Here is a 21,698-nt window from a genome sequence, read left to right on the forward strand (position 1 = left end):
GCTATGCTCTTCCTCGTATAGCTATCGTCTTTCTCCGGAGATGTATACTAAGTACACTCCAGCAATAGATGGGTTAAACAGCGGCGAACTGTGGACTAGAGAGTATAATTCTAGCAGCGGTAGCGGCACGAGAATATGATTCGAACTCCATACTCCAAAGGTTTTGCAAAGATGCTGGCAGAGAAACGGAGTAAGACAGGCAAGAGAGCCTGTTATATAGTATACATGCACCAGTAAACCGACGACCGAGAGACACGGCAAGCCAAGGTGATGGAACTTCCCAAAGTACCGTTCAAATGATACAGGTGCAGATGCGGACATCAGTGACGGAGACTGAGTATGAGAAACAGAGAACGGTGTAAATATATTGACGGTATTTTGGAGAACTCCATGTGCGGTAGATGTATGACACGAGAAGATTCGGCATCATCTTCACCATCATCGCAGCGTATAAACGGGTTTTCAACTATGGTGAAAGACCTGTTGGTGGGAGAAGGTATAATTCCATGAACAACCGGGGTATCATGAATATATTGCAGTGACTATATATGGAATTGAGAAGCGGTAGGATATCAAAATGTCCCCGTATATAATGTTATTGGGCAGCCTGGATAGCAGTGAAAGCCTGGGGAGACATAAGGGTTTATATAGACAGGAACATGGCATTGCTGGAGTGAACTGGGGATTGTTTGCCATTGACACTGGTAGTATTTGTTAGCGAAGGATAATTGCATGAAGGGCAAACTAGAGACTCACCGGGTAAATAAATAAGGAGTAGCAATCACCGCGTATCATTCCAGATAATTTTGATGCAGGCTAAGGCAGTGTAATAGTTATATAGTATTGAATCTTGACAGAGAGTAATGGACTATACGAGGGAATATTGAATCAGGGAAATAGGAAGCGTGTATAGAGTCATGATATGTCATTATAATCATTCAAAGTACATCAAGTGAGCAGCCCCGGGAAGTGATAGACGCCAAAACCATGAGGACACTAAGCCGGGTATATTCGATACAAGATAGCACACAAACAGAATATTCTTGCGAACTGAGCATCAAGATCAGAAAACTCACCAATGCAAATGCTGGGTATAAACAAAGTCAAGCAAGGTAAACCAACACTGGAAGCGCAAAGGAAAGAAAGAAGATAATCAAACATGTCGAAATCAAGCTTTGAAACTATACATTCGAACTTCACAGTCTTCACTTCCGGTTGCCATACGGCTATCGCTGAGGGAGACACAGGTGACAGGTCCTCTATGGCCGGTAAACGTCCGTTCGCAGGTTCCGGTTCGGGGATCCCAGACCTTAGTCATATGGTCCTGAGCGCCGGAGACGAGGCGGAGGGTGTCGGCCGCCAGACCCCAGACGCCTTCGATGTGGCCGAAGAAAGTACGTAGACAGCGGCCGGTATGGACCTCCCACAGACGAAGAGTGGAGTCGAGGGCGGCAGTGAGCATGTAGCGCGGTGGAGCCGGGCGGTCTTCGTTGAACAGGGCTTCGAAAAGGGGGGACATGGGCTGTGTTGGAGGGGCGGAGGTGGTGGGCAGATCTGGCGCATGGTTGCTGTCGTGGCTGGCCCGGTGGTCAGGGGATTCGGATCCAGAGAGGCGATCACTCCTGTCGTCGTCGCAGTGGGAGGTGTGTTTGAACTCGAACTCTCGTGGCAGTGGTAGGACCTGCTGGACCTGGCCTACATGGCCTGCATAGGTGTGGATGCATTTACCGGTATCCAAGTCCCAGATGCGAACGGTCAGATCGTCGGATGCAGAGAATACGGTGCGCGAGGCAGTGTCGAGCTTGACCGCGTTCACCCAGTCGGTATGTCCGCGTAGGATCTGGGTGGACTTATCCTGGAAGTTCCAGATCTTTATGGTGTTGTCCTTTGAGCCTGAGGCAAGGGTGGTAGAGTCAAAGTGCAGGCAGAGAACTCCGCCCTGGTGGCCCGTGTACGTCGATATGCACTCGCCCGAGCGCCAACTCCACACCTTGATGGTTCGATCAAGACTTCCACTGATGAGCTTGGTATCGTCGAACTGCAGACAGCGGATGGTCGACTCGTGGCCTCGAAGCGTGCGTATCTCCTTGCCGGTCTCGATGTCCCAGATCTTGATAGTGGCATCGTACGAACCGGTGGCGAGGATGTTATCATCGAACTGAAGGCACATGACGCCGTTTGTATGGCCCCTGAATATCGTTGTCGTGCATCGGCCGTACTTCCAGTTCGTTCCGACCTTGAAGCGATCCATGTAGACCGCCTTCCATGGCCGATGCTGCTGCTGCTGCCGGCCGGTCACGGCCTCCTTGCCGGCTGCCCGTAGCTGCACCTGGCGTTTTGTATCCTTCAACCGCTTCCTGTCCAGCATGGGGAGGCCCCATCCGCACTTTTCGCATTTGCGATCGATATGCTGCTCACACATGCGATGCCAGACAACGTCATCATCTGCCAGATGCCGCCAGTTGCGAGACACCTGGGCGGCATTGCACAAGGAGGCGGTGTCCAGGTAAGACAGGATCTTGAAGGAGATCTCCGGCGGCAAGGCCGTCACAAAGTCTATGCGGATCAGGTCTCGCACGCTGGCTGACAGGAAGGAGAGCTGCGGAAAGCAGCACTGGGCAACGATTCCCTGCAGCATGAGGTTTCGATGCTTTGAAGGCGCGGCCGAGAACAGGGACCAGAAATGCGCGATGCTCTGCTGGTCATTCTGGGAGAGGGTAGATAGATCCTGTACATCATGTCAGTATAATGTCATATGCTTGTCTTGGTATGCGTACCCTCTGCATCTGGTCGACCGTAGGCTCATCCGCCTGACGACGGCACTTTAGGTCCGGCCGGTGGCGGTAGCAGTACTTTGAATCTGCCTTGCGTCTGGGTAGGGACGAGTCCGCCGGCGCAAACCTGTTCCTGGACGCATGCTGGTCCCTGATATGTTTGGCCAGGAATGGAGCGATGCTGGAGCTAGAGCTGGTGGTGGTGGTGGTGGTGCTGCTGCTGGTGATACTGCTCTCAGTAGAAGTCGAATTGAAGAGAGACTTGGGCTCTAGCGCTGCCGTCTCTGGTGCCTCTGCTGCAGCTCCCCGTCCTCCAGACGTCCCGTCTGACTCCGGCTCTGTGAGCTCTGGTTCAGCAGAAGCCGAAAGCCGTCTGCGCTTCCGCGGAGACATCACCACATCCCGGTCCAAAGTCTCCATCGCGGGCGTTGGTGGTCCAGCAAGCTGTGGAGGAGTGTCTGTCGCCATTACGGTCCAACGTACAGCCTGGCGCAGCTATCAGTATCTTGTGTGTCGTGCCGTCCGAGATGTGTACGGAGCAGGGTGAACGGGAGGAGAGGCCTTGATATATGTGGTATCGTCATATAACTCTTCGGGCCAAGGTTTACCGAGACTCAACACCCAACAACAGCCAAGCAGAGTCCAGCTCCCATCTCGCGGTCTTCACTTCTTGTCTTCACTTCTCGTCTTGTCTCTCTCGTCTTGCCTCTCGTTCTCTCTTTATATCCAAAAGTCTTCTGGTGGCGTGCAACTTTTCCCCTTTTAAGAAAAACGGCGAAAAGGGAAAAAACACGCCAAGACTTGCTGACGTGATCAAAACTGGTCTTGGCGTCGCCTTCCTCACCGCCCAGGGTAGGTCACGTGGACTCCCGTCATTCTGCCACTTCATCACGTCTTTTTTTTCGTTTCTTTTTCAACTTCAACTTCATCTTCGTCTTCTTCATGAGGTTTGTCGACATCTTCCGCTGCACTTCTCGACTTATACTACATGCCCTGTCCCTGCTAGTAGAAGCTAGCGTGAGAGTGCATCGGTCGATGGGATACGGCATCGAATCAGACGGGCCACTATGCCTCTCCCTGTCTTAGGCTAACTGGCTATAGTCTACCGTCTCGGATAAGGCATGTGCCGACTCTGTCTCCCCCCGTTATTATTATTATTATCTACTGTTCTGTATGCGATTTATCAAGGACGTCGTCAGGGGCTGCACTTTGAGCTGTTTGGCTGTGGTTATCACGATACGATAGTGCATAAACCCACTTCTATACCCTGCAGTATAACAGATGATGTCCTCCGCGGCGAGCTCTGCCTCCGTGCAGAGCGAGAGGTCAGAAGAGATGGAGACGAGCCTGTCGCATGCCCAGCCAGATCTGGATACCTTGGTGTCGCACCTTGCAGCCGCCAAGCGGTCCCTCTCCTCCATCCACCATGTCTGGAGGGCCAACGAGATCGTCACCACCGCCCGCACCGCGCTGGAGGAGAGCGTCGTCGTCGCGGCCCGGACCAGTTTCCTTCGTCGAGGCCTGGATGAGCAGATCCGCCTCCTCTTCAAGGTAAGGACCGAAGTGGAAGACGTAGCCCACCGTGGCCGGGCCGAGTTCGCTGCCGCCATCAAGGAGCTGGATGCCGTCGACGGCCGGCTGCAGCAGACCCTCGACAGCTTGCGGGAGACCACCCTGGAGCCGGCGTTTCGTCCCGAGCAGGAGGAGGCGTCCAAGACGCTACATGACTTTATCGATGAGCATGCCGTGGATGACATTCAGTCGCTGCTCAAGGACGCCATCGATAACGTCACCGCGGCCCAGTCAGAGCTCGACGTGTCCAATCGAGCATTCGATAACGATCTTCAGTCCATACAACTGGCTTTGGACAAGTACAGGCTGTCCGTCAAACGAGGCTCCGTCTCCTCCCTGAGCCTGTCTGCTTCTTCGTCTGCCTCCCGGGTCAAGATGCCGTCCCCGGCAGTGATACCGGAGTTTCTTCACTCCCTCGAGCTGAACGCGCAGGAGATGGCTGACCTGCTGGAGTCACTGGTCCGCCACTTCGATCTATGCGTCACCGCAGTCAAGCACACAGAAGGAGGCGGGGTTGTCGCACGCAACATCACAGGCGACCTCCCCACCGACGTTGGTGTGGGGATCCGGGCCGGCGGAAACCCACCCGGCGGCGATAACGACGATGCCAACACTCCAAATCCGCAGCTTGAGCCTCTTACCGACTCAGATTACCGCGATATGGTCAACGTAATCGCCAAGGACGCAGCAGAGGCGGAGGATGTCGTGCTCGAAATCCAGGATCGCATCGCCGAGATGGAATCAACCTTAGACAGAGTCCTGGAACAGCGTGATTCACTAATCGCAGCCTCCGTGTCCACCACCGCCGTGTTTCGCCGGCTGGCGGAGTTTGAGTCAACCCGCTTGCCAGAGTATGTCGCGCAGTCTCACAGTTTTGAGCAAACATGGAAAACAGAACATGAACGCATGGAGTCAGGCATGGCTGACCTGAACGACCTGCGTGGCTTGTACATGGGCTTCCTAGACGCATACGACGGTCTCATTCTCGAAGTTGCACGGCGGATGAGCGCGAAAAAGGCTGCTGAAGATATCCTCAAGGATGCCCGCGCGAGGCTGGATGCCCTGTATGAAGAAGACGCGCAGGCACGAGAGGCCTTCAGGATCGATCAGGGCGACTATCTCCCTTCAGATATCTGGCCGGGCCTGAGCGTTGGGCCGAGCAGAGTGGTGTTTCAGAGGATACGTGCAGAGGACGCCGCCCAAGTCGACGACGCTACGGAGCTCGACCATGCTGACCCAGAAGACGGCGGCCAGGCTCCGGCCAAGGAGAGCAGACAAGAAGATCATTTCGGCGAGAGCATCCCTAATCTACCCAAGCACGTCATTGAGCAGGCATTCGCACGCCTCAACTCCAGAGGGGCAAACCTCCCTTCATAAATCCTTTCTTCAGTTCAGGATAACACCGTCCATCATCTTGTGCGATATGTATCATACCTAATAATAATAATAGTTAACCCTTGCTTTAACACCAACTGTTCAAACGAGTAAACCGCAACATGACTGTCGTATGATGCAGCTGAACTAGTAGTATATAAACATCCCATCAGAGCTCTCTTTGATCCTCATAGCTCTCCTCCTGTCGCAACCATCGAACCCCTTTACATCTTCCATCTCCTTACATCTTCCTCTCGCACGATAGCAAGAGGAGAGTATGAAGCAATGTGCATATGCAAGCACTGTCCAGCTAGGAAATCAAGCGTGGCCAGAGCAAGAGAGATTCAATAGTACAGACAGGGATGAGCAAGTAGGATAATTTATCGGTGTAAGACAAATATTTTATTTTTTTCATCATCTGGGTGTTGAGGGTTTGCCTGGAGGGAAGCTAGAGCCATTACTATGCATACCTGGACAGACGTTTTGCCTCTAGACGATCCATCGACGTCGACACGATGATACTCTATAATATTCCACGGAGACAGAAAGACAGCCCAGATCTAAATGTCATGACGAGAAATCGTTCTAACGATGCGCCCATCGCTAACATATTGATTCCTACTAGTTATCGACGGCCGCTCAGGAAACGCAGTATATCTAGGTCGTGGTTGCACGAAGGTCATCACTATCATTTTCACAGCTCGCCACAAGATCGAAAACCAACCGTTCTAGACGCTCTAGTTTCTTTCGAGAACCAATACTTGCTCTCGGGTGAAGGGCGTGAGAGATCCGTCAGCTCTTCCCCGATATCAGGGGTGCATACCACCCGTAGCCGTGAGATCCTGCATATTCTTCGTTCGCTAGAGATATGATAAAAGACTGTTTGGTATGAATTCAGATTGTGGCTCACATTGTTATTTATGGTTTTATACAGACAAGGATGGCTCGGTTGTAGGAAGATGCTTGGCTACAGCGTTTCCTGCATATGTTTGGCTCGATGCTTTCAATAGCTCGAAGACGATAGAACCTTCGAACGATCCCTTGACTTGACAGTCCTGTTGTCATTTATGATTGTTATCCGCATCTCCGCAAAGGAAGAGTACGGGGTTGTCCGATGCAGAGGAATCTAAATGACCAGATCTGCCTTGCTAGACGGCTTGATGTATGTGTTCTGTGGGCTGCAAAAGAGAGGGCGAAATATTACTTCCCGTCTCTCAAGGACCAGGTGCATGTCGAAAATCGATGTGTAATATTCGTCTCTGTCGATAAATCTCCTCGCCCTGGTGTTTCAAGTCCGACAATCCAACGCTGCTGGCCGTGATGTGTCTATCAAGTTAGCAGACATTTTTGACAGCAGGCTGGTTAACCTGAGAAACTAATTCTCTCTCGTTCTCTCAAATTTGGTTAGATACAATAAATTAGTTCAGTGGCGGATTCCCGACGATACGTTCCCTCCCTCCCCCGTACTTCTTAACCCTACGCCAGGGAACTTCGCTAGGGCGCCCTGCACAACACCTCTACGGGGACGGCTCCAAGAGTCCCTGACAACCCCAAAAATGGCGCACTGAACCATCAGTTCTAAGGAGAGACGGCTCCAAGCCGCCTGGGATGGTGGCTCAGGGCACCAATGGACGGGCTGATAAGGTTGGTGGACACAGCCAACGGGGCATTTGTATCTCCAGCTGAACCACGAAGAGAGAGCTTTGGCTTGCCTCCATCCTCCCTGTTCATAGTATTAGTGCTATATAGGAGCAGGTCTTGGGGTTTATATCAGGTTAAGCTCTTCTTGGTATCGCATTACTGCTTAATACTGCTAGATCAAGGTACGGATATACCAATCGCCAATTGCAAAGGGGAGGTCAAAACCAAAGGTGCCCAGATCAAGGACAGTTTCAAACCCAACTACCCCGTTCAATGGTAGGCCATCATCACCGGATCCCGGCTCATCCTGCACTGTTCCCCTTGGAATCATTTTGCACTCCTTTTTTAGTATTTTTTCATATCCAGAGTTGGCATCTTCGCTATCATATTATGTTTATTTATCCCCGCTATTCTCCGTGCATAGTATATGTTTGGTGTCACTTTTGCGGCTAAGTATATGGAAGTTCCCCCCCCTGGACAAATACATACCATCTCACGGAATTATTATTATGCACGCAATATTAAAACGACTGGATAACTAATCCCGGCCGTCTTGCATGCATGGAAAAGATCCGCTCCGCTGGTTTGGATAGCTCACCTTGCCTCCCCGGCGGAAACAGCAAGGTATACCTAACAACCCGACATTCTTCTGTCCATTCAATTGAACATGGTTGACTGACGCTCTTCATCAGGAATAAGCAATAAAAGCAACTTTGGCTTCTGACGCGGGAGACTCCAGAAAAGATCTTCAGGATTTAACGCCCGCTAGACCTGGCCGAGTACGGGAAACGGGCGATAGTGAAGCCACCAAAATACCCTATGTAAAATTTATTCGGATGGGTCCTACCGCAGCCAAACTGCACCCGAACGAAGTGTCCCATTTAGCTTAACACAGCGGATGGGACGTTCGTATAAATCCCCAGAAGATGGACCCTCCATGCTGGCTGGTCCTGAGTTGGTCCATAAGCTTTAAACGACGACATCCTTTCTCCCGATTCCCTCTTTCTCGTAGGCAGAATTTCAGGTTGAAAGTGTCCAGAGATTTCCTTCCTTCGTCCAACTTCACCCTATCCGTCATCAGCATTCAGCCAGTCACCAGCATCAGCCAGTCATGGATTTGACACCAGTCCTAGTTGAAACATGGACTCTTTACGCCATAGGGTCTACTATGATCGGAGCGAGAGTGTTCGTTCGAACAAGACTGGTTGGAATCCAAGGTTACGGCCCTGATGACTATCTCGTCTGGTTTACTTGGGTGAGCAAAACCACCCCTTTCATTACCCAACTAGCCCGCCAATATCGTGGATATTAATGTTTATATTAGCTGGTATACACCACAGTCTCTATAATTGCACATGTTTTCTTAGTCCAAGCTGGAGGAAAGCATACATCAGTGTTGACAGACGAGCAACGGGCGAGTTTACCTTTGGACCAATGGAAAGATTGGGAATATGGCTCGAAGCTCTTCACATTCGGCTTCCTAAGCTACGCCACCATTGTCTGGAGTCTGAAGTTTAATATGCTCTTTTTCTATCGGCGGCTCGTTAGAGGGCTGCGGATAGAGCGATTCATTCTTCCAGCTTTTGGATTCGTCGCTGCAGCTGGAATTGCTTCTATCCTCACATTCTGCTTGGCATGTGTCCCTTTCACCAAGTTATGGCAAGTGTATCCAAACCCAGGAGGTGAGTTGTTTCGATATATCCCCATCACCGTTTAACAAAGCGGGAAACCATAGGAGCTGACGCAATATAAATGCAGGCCAATGCTATCCACAAAACCCTGTGACGTTTTACACTGTCGCAGTTTTGAATGTCCTTACAGATATGTGCATCATTCTCATTCCCATTCCGGTAAGCATCTATTCTACCAAGCCTTTTCATTTGCATACTTCCGTCTAACGCGGATATTTCTAGATGGTTTTGCGCGTCCAAGCTAGCGTCATGCGCAAGATTGGTCTACTGATGCTCTTCGGTCTCGGCATGTTCTGTATGATTGCGGCAGTTGTCCGTGTCGTGCTTATTTTCAAGGTATGTTAAACTTTACATATCAAGGCCTGAATAGAACTAGTACTGACTCTCCCCGTCTAGCTAAAACGCCATGGTGATGGAGCCCTATGGTCTATCCGTGAAGATTTTGTTGCTGTTATTGTCGGCCAGGCACCTTTGGTCTACCCGATCACGAAACCCCGATTCTGGAAAAGTATCTTTGGTGGTGAACAATACCAGGACACAAGTGAGAGCCATAAGTATAACAACAGCAGCGGATCATCGAAAAGAAAGGTCAAAGACCCTTACACGATTACTCAGACGGAGCTTACCATGGTTGACAAGTCGGAGAGCACAGAGGAGATCATGAAAGTGGAGGACCAGGACAAGATGGACGGCGGAATCCTTGTACAAAAGACATATAATGTTGATGTTGAGAGCTCAAGAACCGAGTCCGGTCACGAAGACAAGAAATACCCAGGTCAGGCGTTTTAGAGGAATTGGTTTTTTATTTTATTTTATCCTTGTTATTCATTTACCATAAGGGGTCTTTATGGAGTGCTTATGGAGATGGGTGGTGTTCCGTCCATATTGCCGGAGAAATACTCGGCTTTCTTCTGTATACTTACATAGTTATTTAACCTTTTTACTCTTGAAGAATTTTCTTCGTCCCACCGAATCAAAGGCGAAATTGGCTGCACCTCTCTTGATGTGGTAGTATGTATATGGAGAATGTCAAGCTGGAGCTCGTATTTCGTGGATATTTTGACATGTATGATGTGAAGTGCGGTCCGAAGACGTCTCCCGTTTTCGTTTTCGTCCCGAGCCCCTGAGAGCCGAGCCGCTCAAGCCATCACGCCCAAAGTGGCACCCGCCTGACAAGCCTCATAATCACGATATAACCTCACAGCCTTGATCCGATGTATACCATCAAACATGCGAAGTCAAAATATCAAAATATCAACAAGGAGATTCCAGTAAAGAGGCAGTGAGAGGTCGTTTCTGGCGGGACAAACCCTGTCTTATATAAGCATAAACTACTTAAACTATATTATGAAACCTTATTTATCAGCATTCACGGGCCGAAATTATTCCGATTATAGTTCTCGGCATTTCACGTGATTTTCCGGCTTGCTTAAGGATTTGATATGAAGAAGGCGAGCTTTTAACAGAAGCCCATATAGAAGGTTTACTTGACTCCCTCGTACATATCAGAACCGTCATTCGAGAGGGTGTAGAAGCAAGACATCTCCCTCCGAAGACACGCCCCTGTCCCAGTCGGTATCCGGCTCGTCCAACTCTGTCATCTCAACTTCAATCATGTCTTCTTCTCCCTCTTCTTCGTCTCGAGATCTCTCGTAGCAAACCCACCTGGGGTTCTTGGACAGGAATGCCTTGTTAGCCTTGCTCGAAAGCCATCGGTAACGAACTTTGCGGAACTGCAGCGCGCAGACTTGTTCTCCAGGTACTGCATATTGCGCCTGCCTTCCTTCAATGACCTGGTGATGACCAGCAACACGAGGATCCGCGATGTTTGCGAACGGTAAAACGCTACCAATAGCAGCAAAATTGAGGCCAAGGGGTATCTTGATCTGACCTGACACTGCCTTTCCTTGCACAGACTCTTCGGAAATGCAAGCATTTGATACGGTGTGAAAGCCAACGATGACGTATATATCGTCGCCCTGATCAATGGCCATTTCAACCCATTTTCTGGTTAATTCTAAGCTCATGGCCTCTGCAAACCATTGAGCAGAGTTTCCGAGCATGTATGTCGTCACTTGCTCCGCAGTGATGCGGATCTCCGTGTTCAGTCGTTTTGAGATGCCAGACGACATGAAGGAAACAAGCGTGGATTTAAACCCGGCGCGAGAATCTCCAATTTTTGAACCACTGAAGTCTTCTCGAGATGAAACGATGGTCTCTCGGACGCCTGCACACGGCGGATCATGGTAATCTTGGTGTGGGTAGCTTATGCTAATAGTGAAGCGGCCCAGCTTAAGGGACTCCAGGGGCAGGAAGAACTGTGGGAAAAGAATGCTGGATGATGGCATAGTTGATGAATAGAAGTGTATGTATTTGGTGTCTGGTAACATGCCAAAGCTACAGTCAAGTAATGCCTCTTGGCTAGGCAGATCCTCAGCCTCCAGGTTTTATCAGTTGTCAGCCTCATCGAGCCCCGCATGTATAAAATATGGTATCTCCTCTTGTCAGCAATAACCTCCAGCCCCATTTTTGAGCGCACCTTGATCTTAACCATCACCACTAGATCCACAAACAAAGACATATATGGAAGGAAAAGTCCTCGGTGTCGACCTTGATCACCCGCTCCGAGTGGTGGACGATTTTCTAGCTATTGCCAGTCAAGATGCATGTAAGGTGCCATCACATTTTGCCCTTGTTCGCTACGAAAAATACAAAAATACCGGGAATATAGGCGACATTAATGACGCTATCAAATATGTGAGGTTAGCAGTACAGTGGACGCCGGAAGGCCACCCTCTCATGGCTAGCCGGCTTAACAACCTAGGAATCATGCTTATGGGCCGCTACGAAGGGACAGGGGGTATATCAGATCTTGAGGAAGCCATTGAAGTGACACGACAGGTCATTACATTTTCAGAAAATCATCCTGAGCTTGCCGGTTTCTTAACCAATCTTGGGAACCAGCTCGGATTCCACTACGACAAAACTGGAGAGATGAAAAGCCTAGAGGAGGCAATTTCTATATCGCGGCGAGCCGTCGAGTTGGACCTCTCTGGCCCGAATCGTCCAATGTTATTAAATAACTTATCAAACTGGCTTAGCGAACGGTATAAAAGGATCGGAGAGATACAAGACCTAGAAGTTGCAATCCGACTAACGAGACAAGCTATTGAATTGACACCAGAAGGCCATCCAGACAAAAGAAGAATCTGGCTAAGCAACCTTGGAAATCAACTTGAAAACAGATATATTCGTATAGGAGATGTGGCCGACCTTGAAGCCGCCATCCAAATAACAAGACAAACCCTCATGGACACTCCAGAGAGTCGTCCTGAACGGGCAAGAATCATGAACGACCTTGGAAATAAGCTTGAAAGCCGATATGAAAGAACTGGAAATATGCAAGACATCGAGGAAGCAATTCAATTAGGACGGATGGCGATAAAGTCTACTCCAAATCGCCATCCTGGCCTACCGCGAAGATTGAACGATCTAGCAAATAAACTTGAGAATCGATATATGAGAACAGGGGAAAAGCAAGACATCAACGAGTCTATCCAGTTATCACAGAAGGCGGTTAACTTGTGTCCAAATGACCTTCCTGCTCGGGTAGGCTGGCTTGCTAACCTTGCAATGAAACTCAAAAATCGGTATGAAAGAACGGGCGAGCTACTAGATCTCAATAGAGCAATTCGAGCGGCACGGTCGTCAGTAGATCGGTCGCCGGACAACCATCCCGAGCATGCTGAACACTTGAACAACCTGGCAAACCTACTTGAACGACAATATGAAAGAACGGATGACATTCGGAGCATCGAAGAGGCCATCCAAATATCACGGCAGGCTGTGGACCTTACCCCAGATGATCATCCTGACCGAGCAATATTCCTAACTAATCTAGGAAATAGACTTAGCCACATTTATAGGCGAAATAGAGAAGCCCAAACCTTAGAAGAGGCGATTTGTTTGACACGGCAAGCCGTTGAGCTGATTCCAAAGGACGCTTCCAGTCGGCCGAGCTATTTAAATAACCTTGGAAATAAACTCAAGGCTCGATATCAAAGTGTGGGTGATATACCTGACCTTGACGAGGCTATCCAACTGATAGAACAAGCTATTGACTTGACCCCTGCAAACCATCCTAATCAAGTGGCATATTTGATCAATTTAGGAAATCATATTGAATGTCGATATGAAAGGACACTGCTCAGGCAGGATCTCGCTAGAGCTTGTGGTATTTTTTTCAGAGCATGGAATTGCCAGAATGGCATACCGTTCCATCGCCTGCGCGCAGCTTCAAGGCTTCTCAAGTTACTCCCACTGCAGGGGGAGTTTGCAATAGCTGCCCAACTTGCAAAAAGGGCTATAGATCATCTACCCATCATTAACAGTAGGTCTCTGGATCTTCAAGACCGACAGTTTGTTGTTTCTATGTTTGCCGGTATAGCGGCCGATGCCTGCTCGCTATTTCTGGATTCGCAAAAGCCTGATAAAGCGCTTCAATCTCTTGAAAGTGGCCGGGCAGTCATTATCGGCCAGCTGGTGGATGATCGGAGTGATATTTCGGGAATCAGCAAGCTGTGCCCGGAGCTTGGTAACTCTTATAGGAGCCTTCTTGAGGAAGTCAACAAACCCCACGATGATGGGGCTCCAGATTTGGAGCAACATGTACAGCGACGTCGCACCGCCGTAAAAGAGCTTGACGCATGCATTCAGAAAATTAGGACTCTTCCGGGTTACCAACGCTATTTACTAAGTCAAAACATAGCGGAAATGCAAAAATGTGCCGCGGATGGTAATATCATAATTGTCAATGTGACCACAATACGAAGCGACGCAATCGTTGTTACCTCAACCTCAGTTCGAATTGTACGACTCCCCATGATGGCAGCGTCAGAAGCACAACCTTGGTTGCAGAAGCAATGGAATGGCAGCAAAGTGGAACGCGGTAAGAAAAATAAAGAATACCTAGGCTACCTGTCATGGCTATGGAGAGTATGCGTCAGCCCAATTCTGAAACATATTAACGGCTTTATGGAACCTCTAAAAGAAGAGCCCCCCAGAGTATGGTGGATTGGATCTGGCCTTGCCAGCTCGATGCCATTCCACGCTGCTGGAGACTACTCTTCGGGGTTGACTGACAATGCTTATTATACAACTTTATCCTCGTACACACCTTCCATCAAAGCACTCACCCATTCAAGAAGTGGATTAAGCTCCAAGGATGATATTAATGGTCACTTTCTTATTGCTACTATGGGAACTACTCCCGGCCTGGTGAAACTACCCGGAGTTTCAACTGAGAAAGATGGAGTTGTACAAGCACTTGATGGTGTTATTACACCAAAACAACTTACCCAACCTAGCACTGACGAGATCCTTAAAACGCTAGACGATTGCGCGTTTGTGCACTTTGCTTGCCATGGATACACAGACCAAACAGACCCGTCGAGCAGTGGGCTGATATTTCAAAAAAACGATGGGTCAGATTTGAAGCAAGATATTATGACAGTACGGGACCTTTCGAAAATAAATCTCAAGAACGCTCGAATTGCTTATCTTTCTGCATGCTCGACTGCCGAGAACAGAGTGGCGAAACTGATAGATGAAGAAATTCATGTAGTCACCGGTTTTCAGGTTGCTGGGTTCAGACATGTTATCGGATGTTTGTGGCCTTCTATTGATAGAGTGTGCGCAGAAGTTGCCCGGGGTTTTTACTCGTCCCTCTTCCGTAATAGAAACACACAGTGGGGAGATAGAGATGCCTCGAAAGCACTGCGTGAGAGTGTGATGGAGGTTTGGACAACAGACCTGAAGAGACCGCTGAATTGGGCACAATTCGTTCACTACGGGCCTTGACAACGTCAAAAGAAGCTTCCATATAGCCTCTGCCCTGTTAAGATATTGGATGTGTTACTGATAGGATAGCTCTATATGCAGGGAACTGGCAAGTACTGCACAAGTTGTGAAGGAGAGCCTCAGAAAAAGCTTGCTAAGTAACTGCCGTTCAATACTGAAAATTAAGCTAAGAAATCATTTCGATACATTGTCCTTTCAGCTTCAATCAGCAAGCTTCTCGTTCTTCACCCTCAGCCGAGTTCCATTGATACCCAACTATTCCAATAAAACTTCTCCACTACAGCCTGGTGAACGCCAACCTACACTTACTTATTCCACATTCCGCAGATGACGAGCCTTTGCTAGGCTATTCAACGTTCTCAAAGTTGACGGGTGATCAGGGCCTAACACCTTCTTGCTCAACTCAGCTGCTTGCTCGTGCATTTCCAACGCCTCTTTAAATTTACCCTGGTTATAGAGTACTTCTGTGAGGTTAACCATGCAGTATTGCGTGAGTGGATTTTCAGGACCCAGGGCCTTTTCCCTCAACTCAAGCTCTTGCCGGTGTACCTCCTCAGCCTCCTGATACTTTCCCTGACCGCTGAGCACTAACCCCAAGTTATTCATGGTGCTCAGCGTATCTGGATGCTCAGGTCCCATAGTTTCCTTCCTTAGCTGGAGCCCCTGTGTATGGAGCTCTTCTGCTTCAACATACTGGCCCTGGGACTTGAGCACCTCTGCGAGATTGTTCATAGTGTCCAGTGTGCTTGAATGCTTCGGACCCGACAATTTTGCTTTCAACTTCAATAATTGGCGCTGGATGCCCTCGGCCTCCTGAAACTCTCCTTCACGTCGAAGTATCTCTGCCAAACTGTCCATTGCTATTATAGTGTCTGAATGTTCGGGCCCATGAAGTTCCTGGGACACCTTCAGAGCAAGTCGATACTTCTCCACGGTGTGCTCCGGCTTGTCCAGCAACAAAAGGATATGTGTACGAATGGACATAACTATGACTATCGACGGATGATGGGAATCAAGCAGCTCTTCGAATATACTCAGAGCCTGTCTGCTCAGCTCCTCGGCTTCCTCAAGCTTGCGCCCTCCATAGAACAAGACAGAGAGATTGTACATAGCAGCCGCTGTTTCTTCGTGCTTTTCGCCAAACTCTCTCTTCTTCAACTCTAGATTCTCTTGGACCATCTTCACCGTTTCATCGAATTTTCCTTTTTTCAGGTTTTTCTTCCACTTTGTTGCCTCATGCCCAAGCAAAATTATCCTTAAAGGCCCAGGATGTATCCTAGGAATTCCCCCTTGTCTCTGTGAGGTTGTCGAAAAACCCCCGTTTCCGGAGTTCGGTCTAACCTGAGGAGCAGGGGTATTTTTAGTCGAACCTTTGGGACGAGGCTCCAGGCCAAACAGACGGCGAAAACGACCCATATTTTCTCCTGAACGGTATATAATGAGGGTTAATATGCACTTAGGCACGAGATGATCTACAGGACAGTTAGGTGAGTATCCGGGCGATGTAGAACTCTTAGGCTACTTACATTAATATCGGAGGAGCAATGCAGACGAAGGAATACCGATGCTAGGTGCATCTCAGCTACGCACAGAATATAGACTGGGAGGCAGACAAATTTATAACTGAGGCACAGGCGGCCTGTGCCTCTTTCAAAGGTTACTCAGGCTTAATTTTGAGGCTGATCCGCGATCATAAGCGCTTATTCGAACCTCAGCCTGACATGGAAACCCCTGTAGTGCTGGTCAGCCTGTGCGGCGCATCCCTCGTAACTGATACGATGGTCCCTATATATATCCATTAATTATATTGGTTGATGTAGCTGCTCAAGGTAAAAGCAAGGCTGAACCACAGCCTCACCTATACGGTTTCGACCTCTGAGTAGTTAACTAGCTGTAGCCCAGCCTTCCCTTCCCTCTACTTACATAGTAAGTAATAGCTTCGGAGTACAACAACCTGATAATGGTTATATGCAACTGGGTGGATGAGAATATGCTTATATGGGCGCTTCAGGCTCCATAACTACGGCCCCACAAGAGCATCTACATGTCTTATACCCGAGTATTGATATATTCGCCAATAGGGGCCAACTATTAAGCTAAGATGTCCCTGACCAGAAGAAATATTTATCAGGCAATAAGGCACATCAACAGTTTTATCTTGGTGGATCATATGATATTGATGGGGCATGGTGGTATCTTCTGAGTGGCATCTTGTTCAATCTGACGTTGGAGGTCTTGAGGATGATTGTTTTCTCAAACAAAAATAGAATAGATAACTGTGGAATATGTACATTTAACCATGAATATTGGAGCCCGAAATATCATCGAATACAGTTAGAGGGTAATAGTAAAGATGACGAGTCATTATTATTGGGTATAGCTATCATAGAGAAAAAGAAAAAGTACTGAAAGGCTAAGATAAAAACACAAATGAAAAGAACCATCTATATATCATCATATCAACTAGTCAAGGAAACCTTCTGGTTGGTGTAATTTTGCCCACGATTTGCAACCACCTCATGGTACATCCATTCACCCACATCAGCGCGCTGTATGGTATACCCCACAGCAGGCTTATCGTCAGTGCCCACCCTGAGTGTCTTCCAACCCTTACCAGTGGCAATGTTAAAATCGCCCGTCAATAACGAAGGTCGAACGGTCATAACACCGCTAAACAGCCGAGCAGCAGGTGAAGGATCAGCCACGGCGTTGAACACAGCTTCTTCCATCTTCAGCTTGTCTTTGTGGGGGACGGCAAGGAAGTAGTGATATAGCGGCCTGAAAGCCAGAGGGACGTCCTCCGTCTTGCTGATTCCAGTAGTAGACACAACAGAGAAGAATGGTTGGGTCTTGGGTCTTCCGGCTCCCTCAGCTGCCGATTGCACCTCCCGTACGGCAGAGATGATGTTGCTGGTGGCTTTTTCACATACATTGGGATCGTTGAGGGTAACTGGCTGCATAATAGAGGCTTGGAGCTTGGGCGTTGAACCGATACCAGAAATTATGGTTGGAACTAGAACTCCGTCATTGCAAGCAGGAGCAACGGTTCGCTTGACGGCTTCGATGTCGTTGACGTCTCCCTGAACGATAGTGAGCTGGCTATCGATGACAGATTGATCGATTCCTTGCACTTTGAGTTGATCCGTCAGTTTTGAAGGTGTTCGTGCAAGCGCGACGACATTGTAGCCCCCCTTGAGGGTATGGGCGAGGCAGGAGTTTGCACAACCGCCGGTTGAGCCGATAAAAGCGATAGGATTGGCCATTTAATGAGCTGTTGTAGACGGTATTAATAGAGAATCAAAAGTGATCGAGACGGTATGAGATTTGCTTGTATGATGGTTTGTGATCAATCGCTCGACTTCTGGCGGAAATGCTGAAGCTTTAAGTAGGATTGAATAAATCATCCGTTCGCTGGCGGATGAAGGATTCTGTCTTTCTGCATATCAACCACTTACTATGAACCAACCGATAGCTCGCACTGACTACATCATCTGTGGCAGTACATCCCGTCGGCGAGAAGGATTGTCTCTAGACCGATCTTGGGCCTTTGCCGCGCTTCTGTAGCTAATCGGGTGAATATCAGGCCGATTGAGGGGCGAACTCGTTCTTTTTTCAGGCTGAGCGAACAGGCAGCCGCATTATCATGATTGCATATTGCAATAAAGAGCAGAAACATCATGGATTCCTATCGAGAAGCTATGGTTATACACGTCAACGAAGGGGCGCACCCGTACGGCGTAGGCAACGTTCATGGTACGGCCGTTGCCTCAGAAATAACTGGCAGCCTCGCGTATCTCCGTACGGAGTACTTTGCCATGACAAGTCCTGAATTGAACCTGAAGGTGTCCTTCTTATGCTTGCGTCTGCTGTTCTCATATTTCCAGACTAACTAACGAATAATCAGAATCCCAAGAAAAATCCAAGTGAAGATAAAAGAGGTCGATGGGTGAGATTTATGCCGACCAATAGAAAGTGAGCTGTGTATCCACCAATAAAACTAGAGTATTAGCAAGTTTAGCCAATAGAATTAAAGGAAATAATATGGGCCTTGATTAGTAAGATTATCCGTATGCTGTGATTGAATATTAGTCAAGTCACGTTATAATGCATAAAAATAAGCCAATAAAAACTTAGTTAATAGAGTAAATAATTTCAAGCCGCAATAAAATCTTTTTATCGGAGATACTTAAAGCCACCTACGCGCCATGGTGTCCTGGATATTCACCATGCTTCTGTTTGATATGCCCGACGAGGATGAAAGCCACGAATAATCGCCCCCAAGGAGCTGGTTGGTCTTCACTTGGCCGACTTCACAGGTTTCTTTCTGAGCTTCGACAGTATGCCTGTGATGAAAGTGGCAGTCAGAACACCGAGGGAGAATGTCGTACCGAGCAACTGCCAACGGAATGGACGGGCTCTGCCTCAGTATTGTGACATGCAATAGCCCTGTGAGCCAATAAATGTATCCAGCAGAGTTGGGTAGAAGTTGGCTTTATCAATATAATAATCATACATATAGCTGTACAGGCGGTGATTCTGGAGCTCGCCAGTTATACCCGACGTCCATGTTACCCCGATCTCCCCAGGTCTGTGGGAACTGGGACTAACCTGTTGATAGTAAGAAAATCCCCAGGCAGATAGCGCCGTGCATATATACTCATGGGGATATCTGAACTACAGTAACCCCTGGTTACTTGTCGAATCGGACTTAGCATAACAAAACATGAAGCTATTCCCGCAAACACCGGCTCTTTTTTATCTCCAGCTGGTTCGTTATCTCCGCGGCCCAGGAGAATTACCCCAGAACGGTTGCATTGGAGGCATCAACAGGGACTTGAGCTGGTTCAACGAGTAGATCAAGGATATATCATCCCCCCTGCTAAGGGGTATGGATTTCGATATATCGTTGTCTATTTCCTATAGTATATATACATTTGTATGAACCAGGAAGAAATGGCATCCCACTTCACCAATCGCTTCCCATTATGGACACACCAAAAGCAGGTTGCTCTGGAGCCGCCTCAGAGCTTGCAAACACGAACGCAAAGACATCTGTCACTCGAACTGACGAACTCTCGCCGGTTGACTGGAATGGGCCAGACGATCCAGAGAATCCATTGAACTGGACAGCCTTCAAGAAATGGCTGGCTATCACCGTTATCGCATATATCACCTTTGTCACGTAGCTAAGCTATCCCCCCAATACCCTATAGGCTTCGCCTATGCTATGCACTGCTAATTCTATCTTCAGTTCTTATGGATCAACTATCTTCGCGCCTGGTGTTCCAGCTCTTCTACAAGAGTTTGGAGTCACCAACACCTCACTGGCATCTTTCGTCGTTTCAATCTACATTCTAGGCTTCTGTGTCGGTCCCCTATTTTTGGCACCTTTTAGTGAGCTATACGGGCGAATACCCATAATACATCTGTCAAACGTATTATTCCTCATATTCTCGATTGCTTGTGCTGTGAGCACCAATTTTGGAATGTTCATCTTTTTTCGGTTAATGCAAGGGGTCTCCGCTTGCCCTCCCCTGACCCTTGGTGGAGGAATGATATCTGACCTCATGGTTCCCACAGAGCGCGGGAAAGCTCTGAGTATTTGGGCAATGGGGCCTTTATTGGGCCCTGTCGTTGGGCCTGTTATTGGAGGGTATATGAACGAAACCATCGGCTGGCGTTGGACTTTCTGGTTTACAGCCATCATGGTAACTCAATGAACCCAGACTCTTGATCTACATTTATATATACTAACACATCTAAAAGACGGGAGTTTCAGCATTAGCATCTGCCGCAGTTCTGAGGGAAACTTATGCGCCCATTCTCCTTGAAAGGAAAGCTGCTCGTTTTCGCAAACAAACCGGAAACCCAAGCTATAAATCTAGGTTTGACAAAAACCTTTCCCCTGGCCATCTATTTAAACAGGCAATTATTCGTCCAACAAAAATGCTGGTACTATCGCCCATTGTCTTGGTTTTGGCAATGCATATGTCAATCATCTACAGCTACTTATACTTCCTGTTTACAACTTTCACCTTTGTCTTCGAGGATCGCTATGGCTTCAGCTCTGGAGAAGTAGGGCTTGCATATTTGGGTTTAGGCGTTGGTTTTATCGTTGGCCAATTCGGTGTTGGATACTCTTCTGATCTCTATGTCAAGAAGAAGTTGAAAAAGTCCGGTGTCATGAAACCTGAGTACCGCCTCCCGCCCTTAGTGCTTAGCGCATTCCTTATTCCAGTCGGCTTATTCTGGTACGGCTGGACTACCGAGAAGCAGGTACACTGGATAGTACCAATTGTTGGTACAATCTTCATTGGTATCGGTACTATGTGTGCATTCCTACCAATACAGATATACCTTATCGATACATTCGGTATTTACGCGGCCAGTGCTCTTGCAACTAATACCGTTGTCAGGTCCTTATTTGGAGCAGTTTTGCCCCTCGCCGGCCCGCCTCTATTCAAAAGGCTGGGCCTAGGATGGGGAAATAGCCTATTGGCTTTTATCGCTTTATCCTTGTCACCAGCCGCATTTTTCCTACTCAAGTATGGGGAGTACATCAGGACACACCCAAAGTTCCAGGTTAAACTCTAATTCCTTGCATACTGTTATACTCCTGTCCGCTCCTTGCAAGCCCAAATGAACGATATATAGAACACACATCTACAAAAATATCACTCTTAATCCAGTTCGTGCCTTTCTTTTTGCTCTGCCTTCATATACTTCCATTGGCTCACAGACCACAGCTTAATTTGCACGCTACGCTTAAGGCACTAGGCGCAACCTT

At 48.3% G+C, this 21,698-nt stretch overlaps 9 protein-coding genes across 9 annotated transcripts; 4 read left to right on the forward strand and 5 right to left on the reverse strand.

Annotated features, from left to right (window-relative positions):
- Positions 1-1,168: 1,168 nt before the first annotated feature.
- Positions 1,169-3,242, reverse strand: MCYG_04203 (sulfur metabolite repression control protein; the record flags this gene model as incomplete). Its single annotated transcript, XM_002846420.1, has 2 exons — positions 1,169-2,728; positions 2,778-3,242. 2 exons carry the CDS (start codon positions 3,240-3,242, stop codon positions 1,169-1,171), a joined length of 2,025 nt encoding a protein of 674 aa, XP_002846466.1.
- Positions 3,243-4,055: 813 nt separating this feature from the next.
- On the forward strand, positions 4,056-5,723 carry MCYG_04204 (conserved hypothetical protein; the record flags this gene model as incomplete). The annotated part of the gene is made up of 1 exon (XM_002846421.1): positions 4,056-5,723. The coding sequence occupies one exon, from the start codon at positions 4,056-4,058 to the stop codon at positions 5,721-5,723; it is 1,668 nt and encodes a 555-aa protein (XP_002846467.1).
- Positions 5,724-6,934: 1,211 nt separating this feature from the next.
- On the reverse strand, positions 6,935-7,692 carry MCYG_04205 (uncharacterized protein; the record flags this gene model as incomplete). Its single annotated transcript, XM_002846422.1, has 3 exons — positions 6,935-7,046; positions 7,286-7,443; positions 7,627-7,692. 3 exons carry the CDS (start codon positions 7,690-7,692, stop codon positions 6,935-6,937), a joined length of 336 nt encoding a protein of 111 aa, XP_002846468.1.
- Positions 7,693-8,472: 780 nt separating this feature from the next.
- On the forward strand, positions 8,473-9,841 carry MCYG_04206 (conserved hypothetical protein; the record flags this gene model as incomplete). Its single annotated transcript, XM_002846423.1, has 5 exons — positions 8,473-8,616; positions 8,686-9,043; positions 9,120-9,211; positions 9,275-9,388; positions 9,449-9,841. 5 exons carry the CDS (start codon positions 8,473-8,475, stop codon positions 9,839-9,841), a joined length of 1,101 nt encoding a protein of 366 aa, XP_002846469.1.
- Positions 9,842-10,566: 725 nt separating this feature from the next.
- Positions 10,567-11,400, reverse strand: MCYG_04207 (conserved hypothetical protein; the record flags this gene model as incomplete). Its single annotated transcript, XM_002846424.1, has 1 exon — positions 10,567-11,400. One exon carries the CDS (start codon positions 11,398-11,400, stop codon positions 10,567-10,569), a length of 834 nt encoding a protein of 277 aa, XP_002846470.1.
- A 235-nt stretch (positions 11,401-11,635) lies between these two features.
- MCYG_04208 (conserved hypothetical protein) lies at positions 11,636-14,911 on the forward strand (the record flags this gene model as incomplete). The annotated part of the gene is made up of 1 exon (XM_002846425.1): positions 11,636-14,911. One exon carries the CDS (start codon positions 11,636-11,638, stop codon positions 14,909-14,911), a length of 3,276 nt encoding a protein of 1,091 aa, XP_002846471.1.
- A 309-nt stretch (positions 14,912-15,220) lies between these two features.
- Positions 15,221-17,099, reverse strand: MCYG_04209 (TPR repeat protein; the record flags this gene model as incomplete). The annotated part of the gene is made up of 4 exons (XM_002846426.1): positions 15,221-16,383; positions 16,573-16,642; positions 16,835-16,865; positions 16,936-17,099. The coding sequence occupies 4 exons, from the start codon at positions 17,097-17,099 to the stop codon at positions 15,221-15,223; spliced, it is 1,428 nt and encodes a 475-aa protein (XP_002846472.1).
- A 271-nt stretch (positions 17,100-17,370) lies between these two features.
- On the reverse strand, positions 17,371-18,174 carry MCYG_04210 (conserved hypothetical protein; the record flags this gene model as incomplete). Its single annotated transcript, XM_002846427.1, has 1 exon — positions 17,371-18,174. The coding sequence occupies one exon, from the start codon at positions 18,172-18,174 to the stop codon at positions 17,371-17,373; it is 804 nt and encodes a 267-aa protein (XP_002846473.1).
- Positions 18,175-19,896: 1,722 nt separating this feature from the next.
- MCYG_04211 (polyamine transporter 1) lies at positions 19,897-21,505 on the forward strand (the record flags this gene model as incomplete). The annotated part of the gene is made up of 3 exons (XM_002846428.1): positions 19,897-20,093; positions 20,163-20,619; positions 20,678-21,505. The coding sequence occupies 3 exons, from the start codon at positions 19,897-19,899 to the stop codon at positions 21,503-21,505; spliced, it is 1,482 nt and encodes a 493-aa protein (XP_002846474.1).
- Positions 21,506-21,698: the final 193 nt, after the last annotated feature.

Source organism: Microsporum canis, genomic scaffold (assembly GCF_000151145.1).
Source record: "Microsporum canis CBS 113480 supercont1.4 genomic scaffold, whole genome shotgun sequence".
NCBI classification, from domain to species: domain Eukaryota; kingdom Fungi; phylum Ascomycota; class Eurotiomycetes; order Onygenales; family Arthrodermataceae; genus Microsporum; species Microsporum canis.